Source organism: Lagopus muta, chromosome 8 (genome assembly GCF_023343835.1).
Source record: "Lagopus muta isolate bLagMut1 chromosome 8, bLagMut1 primary, whole genome shotgun sequence".
In the NCBI taxonomy this organism is placed as follows: Eukaryota; Metazoa; Chordata; class Aves; order Galliformes; family Phasianidae; genus Lagopus; species Lagopus muta.
Window position 1 is genome coordinate 32,561,002 of NC_064440.1, and position 19,107 is coordinate 32,580,108.

General features: G+C 44.3%; 1 protein-coding gene across 6 annotated transcripts in view; it reads right to left on the reverse strand.

Annotated features, from left to right (window-relative positions):
* Positions 1-19,107, reverse strand: part of ERBB4 (erb-b2 receptor tyrosine kinase 4) — a 504,768-nt gene that overhangs the window by 232,761 nt on the left and 252,900 nt on the right. For all 6 annotated transcript variants that reach the window (XM_048954014.1, XM_048954011.1, XM_048954009.1 and 3 more), the window contains exon 3: positions 18,719-18,905. In XM_048954014.1, coding sequence (XP_048809971.1) covers positions 18,719-18,905 — 187 coding nt within the window. The remainder of the gene's footprint in view (positions 1-18,718; positions 18,906-19,107) is intronic.

Genomic DNA, 19,107 nt, shown 5'->3' on the forward strand with positions numbered 1-19,107 from the left:
TTGGCTACTACCCATTTCCTACACTGGAATACAAGCTAGGCACTGCCCTGCCTTCCTCCTGCATCTCACTCCAGGAGCTGGTACTTCAGGGCAGAAGAGAAAAAGGAAAGGCACAATTCTGCTATCAGCAGACAGTGCTACAGGTGTCTGACACTGCAGCGCAAGCAAGGGGCTTCTTCATTTCTCCCATGCAACTTCAGTGCTATTCTGGGATGGAGCGTGGTGCTCAGCAATAGCACTGGTGACATGCAGGAAATAACTCCCATGGCAGTAACCTGAGCTGGCTGCTTGCACAGGGATGTTCTGTTTGTCCCTCTTTGAAAGATAAGTCTCTACTCCGAGATACCAGCAGTAAAATATGCTGGCCTGGCCACTGGACTGCACTAGTTTTGAGCTGTTTGCAACTCTGTAATCCCTCTGATACAGCCATACTTACCCTACCTTCACAATGCAGTGGGAATTGAGGAACAAGTATTTTTGGGAAAACTGTTTGCAGGAATCAGCGCCCTCCCACCACGTGTAATACCTTCACTGCCTGTATGAGTTTACAAGAAACATGTCACTGTCATTAAATACTTCCCCTACAGAAAGGTGGCCAGTATGTGCACAGGCTGTGTCCTGGCAGCCTGACAGCAAAACTTAGCACAGGCTAGCTTCGCTCTACTGGCTAAACACAGCTCAGTGCAGAGATGCACCTTGCCAAAGGCTGCAGAGAAGCTGGGTGTGCATGCCCACAGCAGCAGCCAAGCCTTAGAAGCCTCAGGCCTGGCACAGCTGAGCACAAGCCCCTGCAATGCGCTTGCTGCAGGTGAGGAGAACTGGGACTGGACTCTCAAGTGGCTATGAGCATATATGCAGCATATTGAGCCCTGAATCTGCACAGCAGTGTGCTCGGGTGATTTTCAAGTTCACCAAAGTTTTATAAAACCTATTTTTAGCCAAATAACTACAAATGAGCAGCGTCTGCTGACATTTTTTTTCTATTACCTTTCCCCTTGTGCTACGGTAGGAAATTGTTTTTTCAATCAGTGCAACAGAGATTGTTAAACAAATTCACCTGAAGAAACCAGAGAGAAAAGATATGGCTGTCTGTGCCTGTGCAATGGGCTCCGTTTCATTTTTCAGTGCAGCTTTAAGGCCTGATTAAAATAATAAACCAATACAATGATCAATTTAGAGAGCGGAGAAACACGTTTGCCAGACAACGCCTGCAGCCACGCTGCCAAATAAATCAAAGTAATGGCAGCACTGAGAAAGGAGCAGTTTAACCTGAATGTTGTACCACGTATTCTTGAAATTTATGCTTTGCAACGACACTATTAAGCAGTTTTAGACCATACTGATGAGGAAGAACATACTATCAAGGATATTCTTTCCCCCAGTTACATTCAATAACAGCCCAAGGTACTTGATGTATTATTTTTCAATTACCCCTCTGTCACAGAAGAGCATCCTCCCCCAGAAACACCCACGATGGCACACTTGTGTTAACGTGCAGCACCTTCAGAAAGTTTTCAAAGAGTGCTCAAAAAAAAAGCCCAGTGTTTGAAATCAAGGTATGTTTATACTGCTCTCCCATTCCTTTCGATTAATCGTGTTGTAAATGTAATTGCCCAAGAGCAGGGCAGCGCAATACGCATTTCATTTCCATTCCTAAAGGTTTACCACAGGGTCACCCACCTTTGCCACTCAGTGAACACCAGAGACCACGGCCACGTCCTCTTTCCCCCTCATACATCACTTGTGATCTGGCAGGCCCTGTTAAGCACTTGGAAGGCAGGCCTACCGTGGGGTTAGCAGCTCATTAAATGCTGCTCCTCAGAGCTAATAAACGCGCATTAGCTGAATCCTACATCGCAAGTGACTGGCGAAGCTCAGCCCTCCCTGCTGCATTCCCTGGCTGTCACACAGCACGGTGCACTGCAGTAATTAATGCAAAAACACATGCTAATTCTGCTGATATTTGATATAGAGCAGTGTTGCCTCAAAGTGGTTGTCAGAATCATGTTTGCTGATAATCAACTGTTTCTATGCAAGTGGATGCTGCAGCCTCCAGCCGCAGTGTTTATCATATTACAGTGTTACAGGCTCTCAACTCTGAATATTCATGGTCAGAAATTAAGCCATATTTTTTTGGAAGCTAACACTAGTTGCTGCCGAGCATCTCTGGGTTTTGGCAGTGTTTTAGGGTGTCTGAGAAATAAAAAGCCACAGACACGATCCGTTTCTATAGCAGTAACTAAAAGCCAGCCACTTTGCAGGTCGTGTTTGGGTGCCAATACAAACCCCCATCCGTACTTACAACTGTATGTTGGTAGGGTTAATAACTTGGGAAACTACCACTGTATCTCAGTGCCTCCTTTTCAGCACTCGGCTCCCTATGCCTAAACCAACAACAAAATCAAAATAAGAGGATGCTGTTTACTCTGGGGATGGTTCTAAGGCCTGTATACAAACAGAATGGCCCACCTTCCTCCAGATTGTGTTTGTTAAATGCTCTGAAAAGATTCACTCACTGTTTTAAACAAATTGTAAGCAGGATAAATAAGATTCAATGCCTGAAACGCCCATTTGGGACAGAGTCATTAAGGAAAGGGATGGCACACAGAGCAAAGACCTGCAGCTCTTCACAGCAGTCAGAAGATCAGAAGAGGAGCATTCCCAGAGGAGAGATTCCCCTACCTCTCCAGGATATTTGACAGATCAGAGCGTTATCAGAGCAGCTGGGAACTATCCCACACCCTTTAAACAAGCACTATACTTGCATGTACAATGCAGCTTTGCTTATCTGGCTCCATGTCAGTCACTAGATGGTAGCAGAAATGGCACAGTAGCTGAAAAACAAAAGACTGCATAGGATTTTGAAAAGCCTGAGAGAAAGCTCATAAAAGGTGTCAAATGTGCTATTCATTTTATGGATCTCCATCAGTTCACTGACCTCCTTATATTCTTGCCTTCCAGTGGGTCCTGTTAAGAGCTGAAACATCACTCTAGGAAACAGCAGAACAGTTACTAAAATTATGAAACAGAAGCTTTTCATAGAAAAAAGTCAGCCACTTCTTTAGAAAGTCAGTGCTACCCCACCTCATTTCTCCCTGACATAGACATGGTGTTGCCCTACAGACTCACTGTCTCAGAGCGTTAAGTCTGTGCCTTTCACTTGCTAGGCAATTTTCATCTTAAAAAGGGGTCCTTTTTGTTGTTCCTTTGTTGCTAAGGAATGTACAGTTCCTACCCCAAACCACGGTTTCTCACAGCAATCCCTTGGACAAACAAGTCAATTAAAATGTCATTATGACATTCCTTTCTACAACAGATCACAGTTTTGTTTGTAAGAAGGAAACTACAACAAGGTGGGAGAAAAGCAGAAGTGGGCTATGGGATGACAAGAGCATCGCTAATCACACTTTTCACCTGTCTGCAATGCTGTGATACTGCTGAAATGCAAGCCCAGAGAGACCCAACAGAAGCAATAGGCATAAGCAGCAGCAACATGTTTGGGATCTTGGACATAGTCCAGCTCCCTCTGTTCCAGAACCACTGATCTGGATGACTTTAGCGAGTTGCTCGTGCCTTTCAGCTCTTAGTCACAAGGTGTGGACACAAGACAGAGATTGATTTAATGGAGAATGAATGTAATGCTCTGCAAGTAGCTTAGACTGCATCAATTAATCAATTATCCGAGTACGTTCCACTTTAGGATATTCATCACTATTTTAATCTTTAATCAACTGCTTGCTTCACACACTATGCAGATCCTGAGCTTCTATCTGTGAGAAAAATATTCACTTTGCAAAGGAAAACCACCTCCTCCAGTTGCCGGCCACGAAAACAAGGAGCGTGCTGACCATTCTAAAACCTGACTCATCTTGTAACTAACAACTACAGATGGTGCTGGCACTCGCTGAGGCTTTGCTTGATACAAACCTTAAAAAATATTTACTGCAGATTGGTAGGAGAAACTGACCTGAAGGTTTTCACCTTCACCTCGGCACATGCAGGGCCAACTTCTATATCCAGCTGCATGGTTTCCTTTAGTCAGAAGTGCTTTCTAGCTGTGAATTTTTAAATTGTTTAGTTTCTTGCAAATGAGGAAGTTCGAAAGCTCTTCATATCACCACCATGTCTTCAGCTATATCACTACATTCTCCCCCTGTTCTAGCTCTGCTGTAGCATAAACTTTATTCCCGACAGAACCAGCCCAGCCCACCAGGGCCAGATCCCAAGCCTGAGGGACCTCTCCTCTGACATCAGTGGGCGTCAGAGCACATTTGTAACTCCTCATTATTCATTACTTGATCCATCTATTCCATACAATGAATCACCACTCCAAGTCCTATCAGTCTCATTGCCCCTCAAGTATTTCATACCGTATTCACAATGTTCTCTGAACCACCGTCACCAACTAGGAGCTGCAGGTCTTTCTGCAAGACAACTTTCCGTTGGCATTCAGTGAAGGAGTCCTGGTGACAGAAGACTAAGGAGTGTCTAGGGAGAGGAGGAAAGGAGATCACAGATGGAAGATACAGTGGATCACAAGTTATCTGCAATAGTGAGAAAAATGCATCGGTTGATAACAAGTCTGGTGTTTGATGTGCATACGTACTCCATTATCTAATTGTTAATCAAAAGCCCGCATTTATCCTTCAGGGTTGAGAGAAGAGAAAGCTTAAAATGGTCAGTGACCACAGAAAGGATGAGCACATTATTATCTTTTTAATCCACAACATTTACTTTTTCTGGATTTAGCAGCGCTAATACGAAAGTGATTAGTGCTCTGTTTTTGCCAAAATAAGAGGCTGTTTTTATGAGTCCACACGTGGCCTGTAAAAAACAGATAGCACTGACTGGCATGTGACCAACAACAGAACATTTCATCAGTGATGAAATATCCACAGAAATAGATATGACTTCTGCAAGTCCCAGTAATTACCCGGACCTCCTAAAAGTAAAGCACCAGTCTGTTACATTACACCAGCCTGCAAGCACACAAAAGGTGGCATGGAAAGTCCTCTAGCGTGCTTGCCTTTACTAGACATATACTATTTTTAAGAACATGGGATAACCAGCCCCAGCATTCCACCATCTTAGTCAACCCTCAAAGAGTCATGACAAAAAAATGCTGAGATGTTAAAAATAATCAATGCTATTTTTTTTGCATGTGCATTCTAGCTTCTCAGAGTTCAGGATTCATGCTTTTTGTTTCTGCTCCAGACTTACGGTGGTTGGAAATGGATATTTTTTCAGCAAGGTTGAAATTCTCAGGCCATCACAAAACTTGAGCACCTACAGTGTTAAGAATTGTCCAAAATCTACTCTCTCAAACCATGTAATTTAAATTGTTTACCCTCTTTTACAGAACAGCCTAGGAATTTGGGAGTCCAGGACTGTGTTCCCCACCCTCTCCAAACTGGACTCATGCTCCGAGAGGACATACTATTTTAAAAGGTATTTAGATGGCTAAATCCTAATATTTGGAGTTCCCTGGTTCCCTGCTTTTAAATATGTGGCACTCCCTAACTTTGCTTCTGAAAGTTGTATCTGAAATACTGCAACATTAGCAAGAAAGCAGAACAACGATGGCAAACTGAAAGAACTGACCGATAAGCATCTTTAGAAAAGTAACAAAACAGCAAACTTTCTTCCCAGAGCAAACTTTCTTTCTTCTGAGCAATCTTGTTTGTGTGTGCGTTTGGAACAGACTTTGTTCTTCTTTTGGATTTCAGGCAGAAGTGAGTCTCCTGAATCTTCCATACCAACCTGCACAGTCTTCAGGAAAGTTTTGGATGTTTCCCTAAGCCTCTCTAATGCTTATCAGAATCAAACTAAACTCCAACAGTCTAACAACTGAATGCTACCAGCCTTTAAATGCCAGTAAATTGTAAGTTCTTCAGAGGCAGTGACACTGAGACATCCTTTGCACCTGCAGATGGCAAGAAGTTGAACACAGCGAAGAGCACCACTTGCCCCTACAAATCCTGAACTGCCATAGCTTTGTCCTGAAATTGATCCTGTGTGGTGTGAGATAAGAACAACAAGCAGTACGTGCCTCACACACGCAGCCAGGCAGAGCTCTTACTGCACCTGGTGTTTTAAAATATGCCCTTTGCGAATCTGCAATGAATACCTCTATTAAATCTCTCCAGCATGTGAATATTCCCTTCTCTAAAAAGATACTTAAATCCAAGGTGAAGAAATTCAGCTGTGGGGCTGATGACTCCAGCACCTCATTCACCTTGAGGCTGAAAGGACAAAAGACAAGCTTGTGAGAGCTTTCTTTTCTTCCCCAGCTTGGAGTACGGATCAAATGTGAACTGCTACAGAACTCTGAGGCAGATTAGGATTTCAAAACGTCTTGTTCACATTTAAAAAGGTTATGTCTGTACTGCAGAGACAATATCTCAAATAGAAGTTCTGGGCTGGCCTCATACCACTTAGATCTCTTACCACGAACAGTGCGATTCCGGTAGTGTGGGGATGACTTTTGGCCTGCAGCCCAAATGTTTACTTAATATCTAGGGAAGCTTTTCTGGCCTGTCTGGGTTCCCTTCCTCCACTGCCAAGAGCAGCTGAGTTGAGTTTAACTCCCTGGCTCCCACAGAGCCAACATGCACTTCAGCACTTACACAGAAAAGATGAAGGATAAAGCAACCCTGCAGGTCTCAGGCCGCACAAACACAAAATTTTTCATGTATGAATGCCATCAGCAAATGCCCTCCTTCTGCTCACTACTGCAGGTACCATGACTGCCGTTCTCCCCTTTAACCCTGCTAGGGTTTTTAAGGATTTTAAGACAATAGCATAAAAACCCCTGGCAAGGACACAGGTAATACACTTCCCAGTCACACAGCAGACAGGTGGAAAACATGGTAGAAGAAGAGTCAATAGCTGCTTGTTATCTCACTCCCTCTGAACTGCAAAAACGTCTTAGGGAGCTGTGAATTACTCCCCTATTGTTCTTGCTATATCATTATTTTGAAGAGGTTCCTGCCTGTGTTATTTGGTTGCTTGCTCTGTTTGCTTTATCAGCTTGCTAGGTGATGTATAATTAAAAAAGCCCTGTTTTACCACTTCACTCACAGATCTCTTTAGATAACACAACGGTTGTGATAGGCAAGAGAAACACAATATAAGCTTCAACTGCTGCAGCTTCCCTTTGAATTTATTGGAACTTTCCCTTCTGGGATACGTGTCTCTCATCAGAAATGGGGCTGTGCTACAAAAGCCAGTATTTATTTCCCGCTGACATCAGTGAACACAATGGCTTGTTGACATAAGGAAGCAGTTTCAGACAGCAGGTGAGACTGGACAACACTCCCCAAACACTCACAGCCTGCAGCTCTTGAGAGAGCCAACAAGGAGCTATGTCACATTTGGAGATAGACCTGCAGACTGAGCTCACAGCTGGACAAGAAGTTGCCGTATGCAGACACTCCACAAATGCTTGCTCCAGTGAACAAGCTCTGCAGCACCCTCTTGCTGGCACTTTCTTTCACCCTTTGGGCTTCACTAACCAGCACTGCCAACTGCTCCATCACTTCCACCAGCCCCCTGCAGTTCTTCATCTCTGAGTTCTCCAGCTCACGAAACCAAACTTGACTTCATTTCTGCTCTCACGGCTGCTTCATCTACCACTGCACCTACAGCTCCTGCCCAGGCTCATCTCACACCTTGACAATGCCATCTTTCCTTCAAAAAACAACCAACCACATTTCACCCTTCTGAGTTTCCTTCCTAATTCTACTTTCCTAGCTCATCTAAAAACCACGCTTTTTTCTTACCCCCACACTTTGTGCTTCCTTCTTATCACATCAAATAAAAGCAACTTCTGTTCATTCCCGAGATCTTCCAGGGCCAATCATTCTCTCATACACTATTTATGCCTTCTCCCACCTTCAATAAGCCCGTCATGCTTCCTTTCATCACACACAAGACGTTTTCAAACATCTTTTGTTCTTTCTTCTGTGCTGTATCTCATACAAAGACATGGACAGCCAGCAAGTTATCTCATTGACCTCTTTCAAATACTTTTCTCAAATCTTCTTTGCCTTCATACAAAAGCGAAACTCAGCATCCCTGTGGGTATGCAAAACCAGTTTTACCCGTAAGAAGCTGCAGATTTATTTTCCCCACCACTCTGAGTCCACTGGTGGCCTCCTGCCTCGGACACACCGAGCTATTTAGGGTAGGGGCTATTTTTGTCAATCTTCTCCTATGCATTAACGAGTCATGACTTGGAATTTAAGTGCTGCTTATAGATGAAAAAAAAAGATATGACCTCTCTGTTTCAGAGAAAAAAAATAGCTGAAGTTTATGGATTAACATTTACAAAGGTTTACGAACTCTTAAAACATGAACGCTGTTCTTAACATAGAAGTGTCTAGACAGAAACACTTAACAGCCAAGAGAAATCTCTATCAACAGAAGTTTCAAGAGGTTGTGCTGTTGTGATTTGATCCTACAATGCTGCCAAGCTTTAGTAAAGTTACATAAAACACATTCCTGCAGACCATCTGGGGAGCAAAGAGCAGAATACATACATCTCCTCTTACCACTGCTCCACAACAACTTATGAACCAACAGTTTGTGAACCTATGGAGATCTGCACACCAGCAGACATTCTCCACACCTTATCTTTAAGGAGTCTGAAGGTGAAACGCGGCCCTCACTGCAGGCAAGCGGCCAGTTCAGAAAGATGATGGGTTAGATTTCAGTTCCCTGGAGCTGTTTTGGTCACAGCCTTTAGATGCACCAGTTTGAGCACGTTAGATTAGCCCCATGGTGGCCAAGACAACAACAGCCTGACAGCTTAAGGGTTGGAGGAACTCTGGCATATAGGACAACGAGGATGGAAGCACAGCCAAAGCTGAAAGACATGGCACGGCAAGAAAAGGAGCTCTTAAGCAAATGGCTGGATTCAGGGGCATGAGGCAAGATGGTACAGAAGTTTGCAAGCATTTGTTTCCTTTTGCTCTCCACAGATGTGGATAGCAATGCATATGACAGCAAAAGGATTAAATAAATAGTCTTCTTCCAATCTCTGCCTTCCAGAAATAAGATAGATACTAAGCCATTTTAGCAATGCTAGTACCACTTCAAGTTGCAAATATGGACAAGGTTAGTAGGGCACCACAGCACCACAGACAGCAGGGCAAGTGGCACGTTTTCCCCCTTCAGTTGCATCTCATTTCCCCGTGTTGTCATGTAACTCTTGGTCAAAGCAATAGCAACAAATAAGAAAGGCCTATGCCTCACACAAGGCTTACACTGGTTTAACTAAAATCAGTTCTGAAGTCAAATCAGTTCAGCAGGCATGAAATCCCACATGAATCCACTTAACTTGGTGCACAGACATCAATTTAGCTCATCTGAGTTGCTGCAGTAGGCTAGATCAATACAAGGCACTTGTAAATGGATATACAAGTACACTCACGTGGGGTTTGCTTCAATTTAGCCTGTTGTGTTAGGGAGCAATTTTAGTTAAACCCAAGTAAGTTTTCTTTGCAATCTACCGTTAAACCCTGGATTATAACACCAATTACCCGTACCAGAAAGCAACTCGCACATCTCTGAGCAGGCTACCTTATGTGTCTGCAGCACATCCCACATCAGATGGATGTGAAACCTGCCATCGGAACCCCGTGTCACCAACCTCTCATTGCTGGGGCAGCCAAACCACCATCATGCAGCGCTTGCAAGGCACATCAGCACCACTCCCAGCTCGCACGCTGAAGAAAAAGGGCAACCTACAAGATACTGCAAATTGCACGGCAGAGGACTACTGACACCAGGAAAGGATGTGAAACAGAAGAAGAGTTAGTATGCAGGGCTGCTGGAGGACACACTTCATGGTCAGGAAAGTCCTAACGTTCCTTCTGGCCCACCTGCTGCACCAAGCAAGCTATAATCTGCGCCATCCAAACACTGTGGATGGAAAGCGCCCTGAGCAGAGACACATGCAGCACGGCCACTTCTCTCCGAAGCAAAGCAGTAAGGTTGGATAGGCCACTAACAAAATAGCAATTGCAATTATGTTTTTTCTATTTATATCAGAAGTTAAATTAACAGATTAATGTTTACATCCAACCGCTGCTACGAGCCTGAGGGGGAAATGGAGCAGAATGAGGTCGGCAGAGATCACAGCTCATTCTATACATCAGTACAGTCAAATCTGCTCAGTAGAGCTTTGATTACTTCTCCAACTTCAGGGCTGGTTTGTGCTAAGACCTTTTTTTTTTTTTTTTTAAGAAAGCAAGGAATAAAAGGCTAAAGCCAAGGCCACGTTAATATATTAATAAATCCCTCAGCTAGCAAAAATATTATCTTTATTTGGGAAGCTGAATGCTCCTGAATATTAAATCAAAACCATTCAGCTCTCTACAGCCAGCAGTCTCACTCCTAGATGAAACGGGGGCTGTGGTGAGACTCTGTGATCTCACATGGGGCTAACTGCACAGCTCTTGGGATTTAATCCATTCTGTAGTCACAGCCATGAAAACATCCCTCTCAGCTCTTCTTTCCACGTGAACTGAGCAGGACACTGCCCTTGCAACCTTACCTAATGCATATTTTAGCTGGGTGCACGTTTTAAGACATCAAGTCCTGCTTCAAGATGAGCCTCCGAGTCCAGCCATTGCTAAAGCAACTCAACAGCACACAGCGGGGCCGGCCTCTGTCAGCACATCAGTGTGACCACCAGAAGCACAGCTACCACAAGCCATAGTTATCTCAGCAGGAGGGAACAAAACCACAGCCGTAATATCACCATTTAAGAACTCCCACACAACCCCGCATGAGCAAGGGGAAGTAAAAGGAGACAAGCCCAGATCCTCCCAACCCATTCAACCCACCTTGCACTGAGTGTTTCTGAACAACAGCTCTTCTACCCTTGAGCAAGGGCCCTGCCCCTCCCCAGCACGGCTGCCTGCACCTGTGGCAGCAGGGCTTTGACACCTTCCTGCAGAGCAGCAGAGTCTCCTGGAAAAAGAATAATAACCAGCACTTTGGTCTGTAAAAAGAGCCAGCAGCAGGCTTACCCTTTTGTGAGTTACATTTTATTTAATTATTATTATCATTGTTTGCAACATTGTGCTCAGGATAATGGATTTGTAACTGGCTGAGGCTTGTAAAGAATTTAAGTTTCAGGCAAAGAGAATCATTATTATTTCATGGAAATGAAGCACAGTTGTTTTAACTCTAACAGAGGAGAAACCCAGAGCCTGTTTCTTCCACTACTGCTTCTCACAGAAAGAACAAATTTCAGTAGGATGTGGCCTGGGTAGTCAAGCCATAGAAATGAACTCAGCCACGGCCCAAATCTCAACATAAAGTTTGCCACTACTTCAAGCACCCCTCTTTGATGCTGACTCACCTAAAAATAAACAAACAAATAAGCAACAAAACAAACAAGAACTCCACGCGCTCTCTACTCAGAGACACACTGAGAGCTCAGCGTGACACGCATGGAGAAGAGAGCAGTGCATCCAACATAACTCCAAAAATGATGACAGCATGTTCCAGGGACACCCAGCATAATGTAACACCGCTTTGTTGGGGCCAGTCAGGCACTGCAGTGAGCAGCTCCAGGTAAGCTCAGCCTCGGAATCCTGCTCACAAGTGCCCATTGCCATCTCTGAAGCAGGCTGACTCTGCAGCATTCCATCCAGAGCCCAACGACAGAACCAGCTCCCAGAGCTTTTACTGCCTGAACACATGGTTAGCTGATCCATAAAACCCAACACAGAACCAATAATAAGAGATTATCTCATCTCTCCAGCTAGGCAGAAAGAATCATCTTTGATGCTGTCCTTCGTTCCATGCTGCCACATCAGGGATACGTATGGCTTCAAAGCCAAAGCATGCAGCTGGACTATTTCTGACGAGCAGAAGCAGAAATCAGCAGCCAGGAAATCTCTAATGTGAGTCCAGTGTGAGCACAGACTTTTGTGCAACGGCTGGCCTGACAGACACCCTCTGTCCTCTAAGCCTTAAAGAAATGAAAAGTACATCTATGCAAGTTTCACCAAGGGGGGATGGAAGAAGAAATTAAAAAAAAAAAAAAAGGCAGAAGGGCTTCAGAGAAGACTGCCCCTTGAGCGATTCCCAAACATCAAAGGAAAAAGCCTCCAGCGTGTTCCCCTCATGTGATGGTTTGCTCCCCCTCCCTGCCTGCAGGCACGTTCCTACAGCTCCACTTCCACGTGCACCACCTGCCTCCAGCCCCAGTACCTGGCACTGTCTCTTCAGAGCAATCAGGATTCATTCTGTGTGGAAAGAAGCTCTTGCAAAGCAGATGGAACCAGCTGGGGAGTACCAGAGCAGTATAGCAGCTCTGCATCAGCCATGCTCCTGTGCAGCCTTCCTGCTCCTTCATCCCTAATGCAGCTACCGCTTTGGCGAGTGCTTCTGTTTTGCTATCAGACTGTTGCATTTGGGTGTTTCCCATTTTGTCACTTCTCTTTGCACAGTCATTTCCCTTCCTCTGCAGGTCCAGGTTTCTAATTTTTTTGTTCTCCTCAAGGTTAGCATTTCTGCCTGGACATTTCTGCATTCGTCTCAGCAGTGTGATCAGACTGTCAGATAAACTTCTTATGACTATCACTCACACTCACTCTTCAAAAACTGAGACTGCCGCAAAACCACCCACATTGAAACCTTTCATAGTGGTTTTGACACAAGCAGTCCCAGAGTTGACCAGGCTGGGATTTGTGGCACCACAAGGACCACATTTGATGAGCAAGGGATAAGCAAGCAGCCTGGGAGGGAGCTGACAAGCAGCAGCCTGGCCTTCACCTCCTTCAGCCTGCAGATAATGAAGCTAAAGAAGGGACCTCACACCCTTGGGTCTGGTTTTAAAGTGAGGTCTGTAGGCCTGCCTTCTAGACACATGCTGTGATGCCACTGAAGTGCCTGTGCTTAAAGATGTTTACCTGACACCTGATGCCCAGAGTTCCATGCCCATTCTGAGCCCCACTGCCACACCAGTGCTCACACCTCACATCCCTGTGATGCTGGCACAGCCTGCCACACATGGCAGATGAACCAGTTTGCTATAGAACCCACTCTTCTGCTAGGGAGAGCTGATGGGTTACATTCACCATCTAACACCAGACTAATTATTTTACAAAAGCACCCAATTCCTTGTCACTGTTGCCTGTCAGAAGAAAATAAGAAAATCAATGAAATCAGAAGACTGTAGAGAGAAGGAAAAACTCCACACTGAAATCAGTGCCTCTTTCATTCACCTGAACTGAACAAGATAACTACCAGAGTAACTAGGATTTCCATTCCTAAAATAGCCAGCCCCAACCAGCACAGGCACGGCCCCTTGCTGTCCCAGGCAGGAGCTGGGATGTATTCCTCAGCAGCACTGCCACTACAAACTGCACAATTTCTTCCCTAGTGTAATGCTGATTGCATTTTACTTAAGTTGTAGAACAGCTCAGCACAGATCTCTCTGCCAAACTCAAACATGTTGCAGTGCCACCCATTCCTGACCCGTGTGACTGAAATGGAGGGATTACTCTGCTCAGATGTTTAACTCTGCAAAGTGTGTGGCCAGAGAAATCCCCATGCTGCTGGAGCTCATGAGTCGCTGAAGTCAAGCAAATCCAGTACTTTGTTAGGAGGTTTCAGTGTTATTGGATTTATCCTGATTGCCCATATATCTAAAAACTAAAGGGTGTTTCACACATCCAAAACTTGGAGAATTTGAACTACTGCAGAGAGGTGAAAAAGAGAAACTGCCAAGAGAAAACCAATGACATCATTATTTCACGTGGCATTTTCAGGTGACAATGGCAGCATACCTGGATGTACTGTGGAAGACAGCATGGGCCAATTTAAATTTCAGTTTATTACCAAGTCAGAGCAATAAGGCCAAGTGTTTGGCCTGGCTTCTCTTCCCTGTGGTCCCAAGCCCTGCTTTGGTCACAGGGTAAGTTGGTTGATGAGACCCTTCCCCCAGCTGTGAGGTAGCGGAGGCTCATGTAGAACATCCTGCAAACGGCTTCTGATAAAACTTGCTCAGCCCACTTGCTGATATGAAATGCCAATAAGTATTTCATAGTTTGTGTGAATATACTGGTAGGAGAGTGAGCAGCAAACAACTTCCAGAGACCAAAGGCAGGCGTTTAGGATACGTTGAATCCTTTGAATATCCAATTAGAAAACATTTACCAATAAATCATTAGCATGAGCTTCTTCTATTTCCTTTTGCCATAATCATTCCAAACAAGGTTGCACATTTCTAACTCTAGAGACAGAATGAAAAAGACAAAAGTGCTTGGAAATAAAGAAAGCTGAGCATAAATGGGTGATCTACAGGTTAAAAAAAAAATAAAATAAAATAAAAAAATCAGACAATCAGACATTAGTCGCAGCATTTAGCACGACAAAAGCATATCTGAGAGACTGTAATATTCTAGCCTCACTGCAATTAAAAAATCCAAAGCTCAACCACTGTTACTGAACATAATCAATGTGTGAGTATACATCGCCTGCGGGTGAGGACCAGTCTTAACTTCTGGCCATACACAATGCACCTCTTGGCCTTGCTGAACTACCTGTGACCTTATTACCTGCTGGCTCCATAGGCTGTGCCACAGCACAGAGGAGCTTTCCAAACAAGAACAGGCATGCTCAGCATATCCCTCCTTTTTCTCTCCACCAGCTGTGCTGGGATACCGATGCCACCTTCCAACTCCAAGCTGACAGGGAAGGAATGCCCCCAGACAGACACCAGACACGGAGCGCTGTGCCTGCTTCTGCTAGGCACTACACTCTAACTCCCGCAGCAGCCCTGATCGCAGAGGGTACCAAAGGGATTTTTAAACAAATTCCTCATTCCTCCACGTATCCTAGCAACACCTCTCCGAGGTTACAGATGCAATGCCTTGCCCACCTGTTGTCTGGGAAGCCTGAGGCAAACTACAGATTGCTTTCTTCCCAGCTCACCCAATAGTAGGAAGCCACAGAGACCAAAGGATGCACAGCACAACCAGGGCTCACCCACTCAGGCTGGGAGTCACACAGGCACTGGCATCTCAGCAGTGACTCACCAATGTGATATACGTGTGTGGAACCAAGGAAAGGTGACAGAAAGGGAACAGCCCTAGCCTCTGCTGCAGGAACGCCGGGATGCAGTCACAGTGCTGATGAGCTCAGCCTATTTACAGCAGTCACTTTTCGTACACAAAGATGTTCCCTGCCCTGGGATTTTCCTGCTGGTCAAATGAGATGTCTTAGAGAATCACCGACCAAATCCTTTGGGCTGTAATATGCATCTGCCACTCAAACCTCAGTTATTTTAATTCATCATTTATCTCCGTTTATGCAAAGCGGGCAGATAAGAAATTACAGATGTCACTGCTTTTCTGTGCCATCAAACTAATCACCGCTAACTCTGCTTTATTCTCATATATTTAAGAAATTCCAGAGTTGCATGGACACACGCAGGGGAAACTATTACCAAGGCCAATAGGGGAGATGAGCTGATCCCTGCTTATTCAAAGATAGAGCATTTGCTGTAGATCTCTGTTACTCATCTTCACTCAGAGGAAAATATGGGATACTTCATAAGTGGTTCTGGCTTGTGAGTTATCCCTCTTTCCCAGCTCATGAAGATAAATGCCATAATGAAATGCAGCCATCAGGTATTCTCTATATTTGGAGTACTCAAAGTGTGAACAATGATTATGCCCTTTCATTGCATAAGTTAAGGTTGACTGCCTAGCTACATGGGAGAGACAGGAATGATTTGCACTAGCTCATACGAAGTAAATGGAAAAAGGTGGCATTCCTTCTCCCTCAGCATCACTTATTCTGCTAATCTCAGGCTGAATAATACATTCAGTGTGTCAAACCTGCACTTTATTTTAACGCTGCTTGGCAGCTGAATCTGCAAGCTGAGATGAGTCCAGCTGAGGTGGCAGCAGCCACTTAGTTGGTTCAATGTCTGTTTGTTTTTGACACTTTTGTGGAATCACTGACTACGTGTTTATAGTAAGTGAGAAACAGATTTTTACAGGCCAAGCTTTCTGCAAGTGCCACATCAATTCTGGGGCCCGCTCCTGACCTGTGCTGCAGTACCACAACTCCCTCTTGGGCTGACAGACATCATGAGTGAGAACAGGATTGTGTTTTCCGTGTCAGATAAAACATACTGCCATCACAGTTGTCTTTTTTTTTTTTTTAAATAGCTTAAGGGGGGGGGGGGGGGGAAATCAAGCATTTAAATTTAAAGATGAAATGTAAGTACGTCAGAAATATCTGACAATAAAAACACAGCTGTTAACAACACACTAAAAATAATGCAATGGTACATCACAGGGGAATGAAATCCTGCCTCTGATTAAGACCCGGGACGACCAGCAGGTGATAACACTGAGCATTCCATCATTCCAGGCCAATACCTTCAAATCTGTAGTGGACTAGAAGCCGGATGGATGCAAGCTCCTGGGAACTGCTTCACCTTAAATTCAAGGCAAATCACTGGTTGTTTCTAATGTAAACAAGGAGCAGTTGGCAGACACCGGGAAGACCCAGACACAGCTCATCTATTGTGGCCTGGTGCCATTTGGGCTGCTGCAAACACCACTTGTTTTTATGCAGCTATTAAGGCTAAGGATGTGTTAGGAAAATGAATGAAGTAGTAATAGCTCCAGGGAGAGTATCTGCATCAAGAAGCAGGTTGTGGGTTAAAACAGTCAGGTGCATCTTAACCAGTACAGAAAATGGTCAAAGAACAGCTGCTGGAGGGACTCGTGAGGCCCTGGCACATGCTATCTAAAAAATACTAAGAGCATTTTTTAAGCACATACTGGCTCATATTCAGCACTCAGAAGCTATTTTAAGCACTCAGTGGAGACAAGCTAGTGTTATTAGGCACTTCCAAGAGACAATACATTTTGAGCCAAATAATCCCATCAGAGGGCTTTCTAAACACCACCTACATTAGATGAAGCGACTGTGGTGATCTCCTGTGAAGAAAGAGTCAAAGACTGAGCTAAGGCAGGCTTTCTCAAAGCACTTGAGAAGACAGGCTAGCTTTTCAATGGACAGTCTTGGTGCTATCACAAAAAAGCAGCATCCAGAGAGAAGCTCTGGAAACAGGCACAGGGCCGCTGGTTCAAGAATAAAGTCTTGAGCCAAGGCCTGCAAGATAAGTTTATTCACATTACCAAGGATCAAAGTAATAGATAAATAATCACTGAAAACACAACCCTCACTTCCTGGCAGAACAACAGCCTCCAACCCCAAAGGAAAGGGTTACCACCCTTCTCTGGCCTTGGCCTTTCTGTCTCAGATTTAACTGGACTAATGTATTTTACAAAGCCTCTTGAGACCCACAGACAATAAGAGGTCTATGAAGTAGAAAATTCTATTTGTGCATGATGCTACAGCTCAGTGTTATGCGAGAGCATAGATAGCCACAATGAACATCCTAAATCAGAAGGATGGGGAAAAACTGGAAACAGAATAGGAGAAAATTGGATTATGAGAGTAGTCGAGAGAAGCATAGTAGGAATGGCAGGGATTTAGAGACCTTGGGAAGCACCCTGGTATCAGCGTGATGGCCTCGGTAAACTGTTAACAGTCTGACTGGCAGAAAGAACTTGCTCTGAAAGCCTGACAAAACTGTGCTCTACTCCATAAAACAGCTGAAGTCTCCTTCACTGTACTGTTTTTGAAAGCATCACCATACAACTCAGAGACACGAACAGGCAACTGCAGGTACTTGTGTACCAGTGCCTACAGAGACACAAAAAAAGTGAAGAGAGAAAGGTGCCTAAGCATAGTTCACCAAGTTCCCACCTCTCTGTACAAGCTCTACACCCAGCTCAGGTCAGTGATTTGCTCTCATCATTTAGAGACTCACAGAAATAAGGCCACTTCACAGACATCATAGCAAATGTCCTCCCTTTGTAAGGAACCAAATATAAATAAAATACTTTCAGTGAATTCCCTTAAAAACATCTGCCACTGCCTGCACTTCATTAAGTTGCTGTCCAACATTATACAGTATCATACTTTGCCAACTTTTAAGCTCCCAAACCATTCGCTACAGACTCTCAGTTGGGAGAAAAGAAATACTGACATACCCCACATCATTATCTAACCATGAATTCACATGGATATAAAAACCATCGACTTAGCTTACCTTTCTGCTCAAAGAAGAAATAAAAATATTTTTTCACTATATACAATAAACCTTTTCTCTTTGAAAAGGAAGTTCTAAAATGAAATACACCAAAGACCCAGTGACCCTCCCACCCTTCCCTCCCCGCACAACTACCAGCACATCAGCAAGAGTGACTCAGACAGAAGCAAGAGCAGAAGGAAAGCTCAAGCTAAGCTACTTGGCCAGAAAATATTTAACACCTAAAACAACTTGCATGCAGTAACCAAGGGCCACTGGGAAACAGCGCTCTTGAAAACTAAGGAAAAAGGTCATCTTCAACAGTAGAGCAATAGCTCTTGCTATGAATCCCATACGCAGCCTTTGACCCCAGAAGAGCTCGGTTGTGAACCAGAAAGGAAATGAAGTACCAAAGAGCCTTTCAAACAATTCATAGCTGCCATTGTCTGACGGTGCCTCTGCTGTATGCACAATGCTAATGACTGCGAGCTGTGATGCACACATTCAACAAACAACAAGCGGTTATTTTTCTGAGTTGTTTACCCCAAGTAATCCACCTTATTTACCAACTTCACTTACCTGTCAAGTTCTTCAGGCCAAGTTCCCTGAGTCCAAAATTACCATCCTTCCTGTAGTTAAGGAATATTGCCAGAGCGTATCGGTCTTCATAGAGCTTGGTCCCACGAACGATGCGCAGGTTCTCCAGGGGCAGGTATTCAAACTGATTCAAAGCCACCAAAACATAGCCTGTGACTTCTCTGATAGACTGAAAGACAAAAATGAAATGAATAGATTAGGAGCAGTCCATTTACAATTGTTCTGAATCTGTCACACATCAGATGCTTTAACATGAGATTGGGTACAACACAAATTTAAGCTTCAACTTCTTTAATTTAACCATATTTCTGTTTCAGTGTAACTGAGATTATTAGCGATACTAGAAAGCACCTTTCCACTCTATAGGGTGA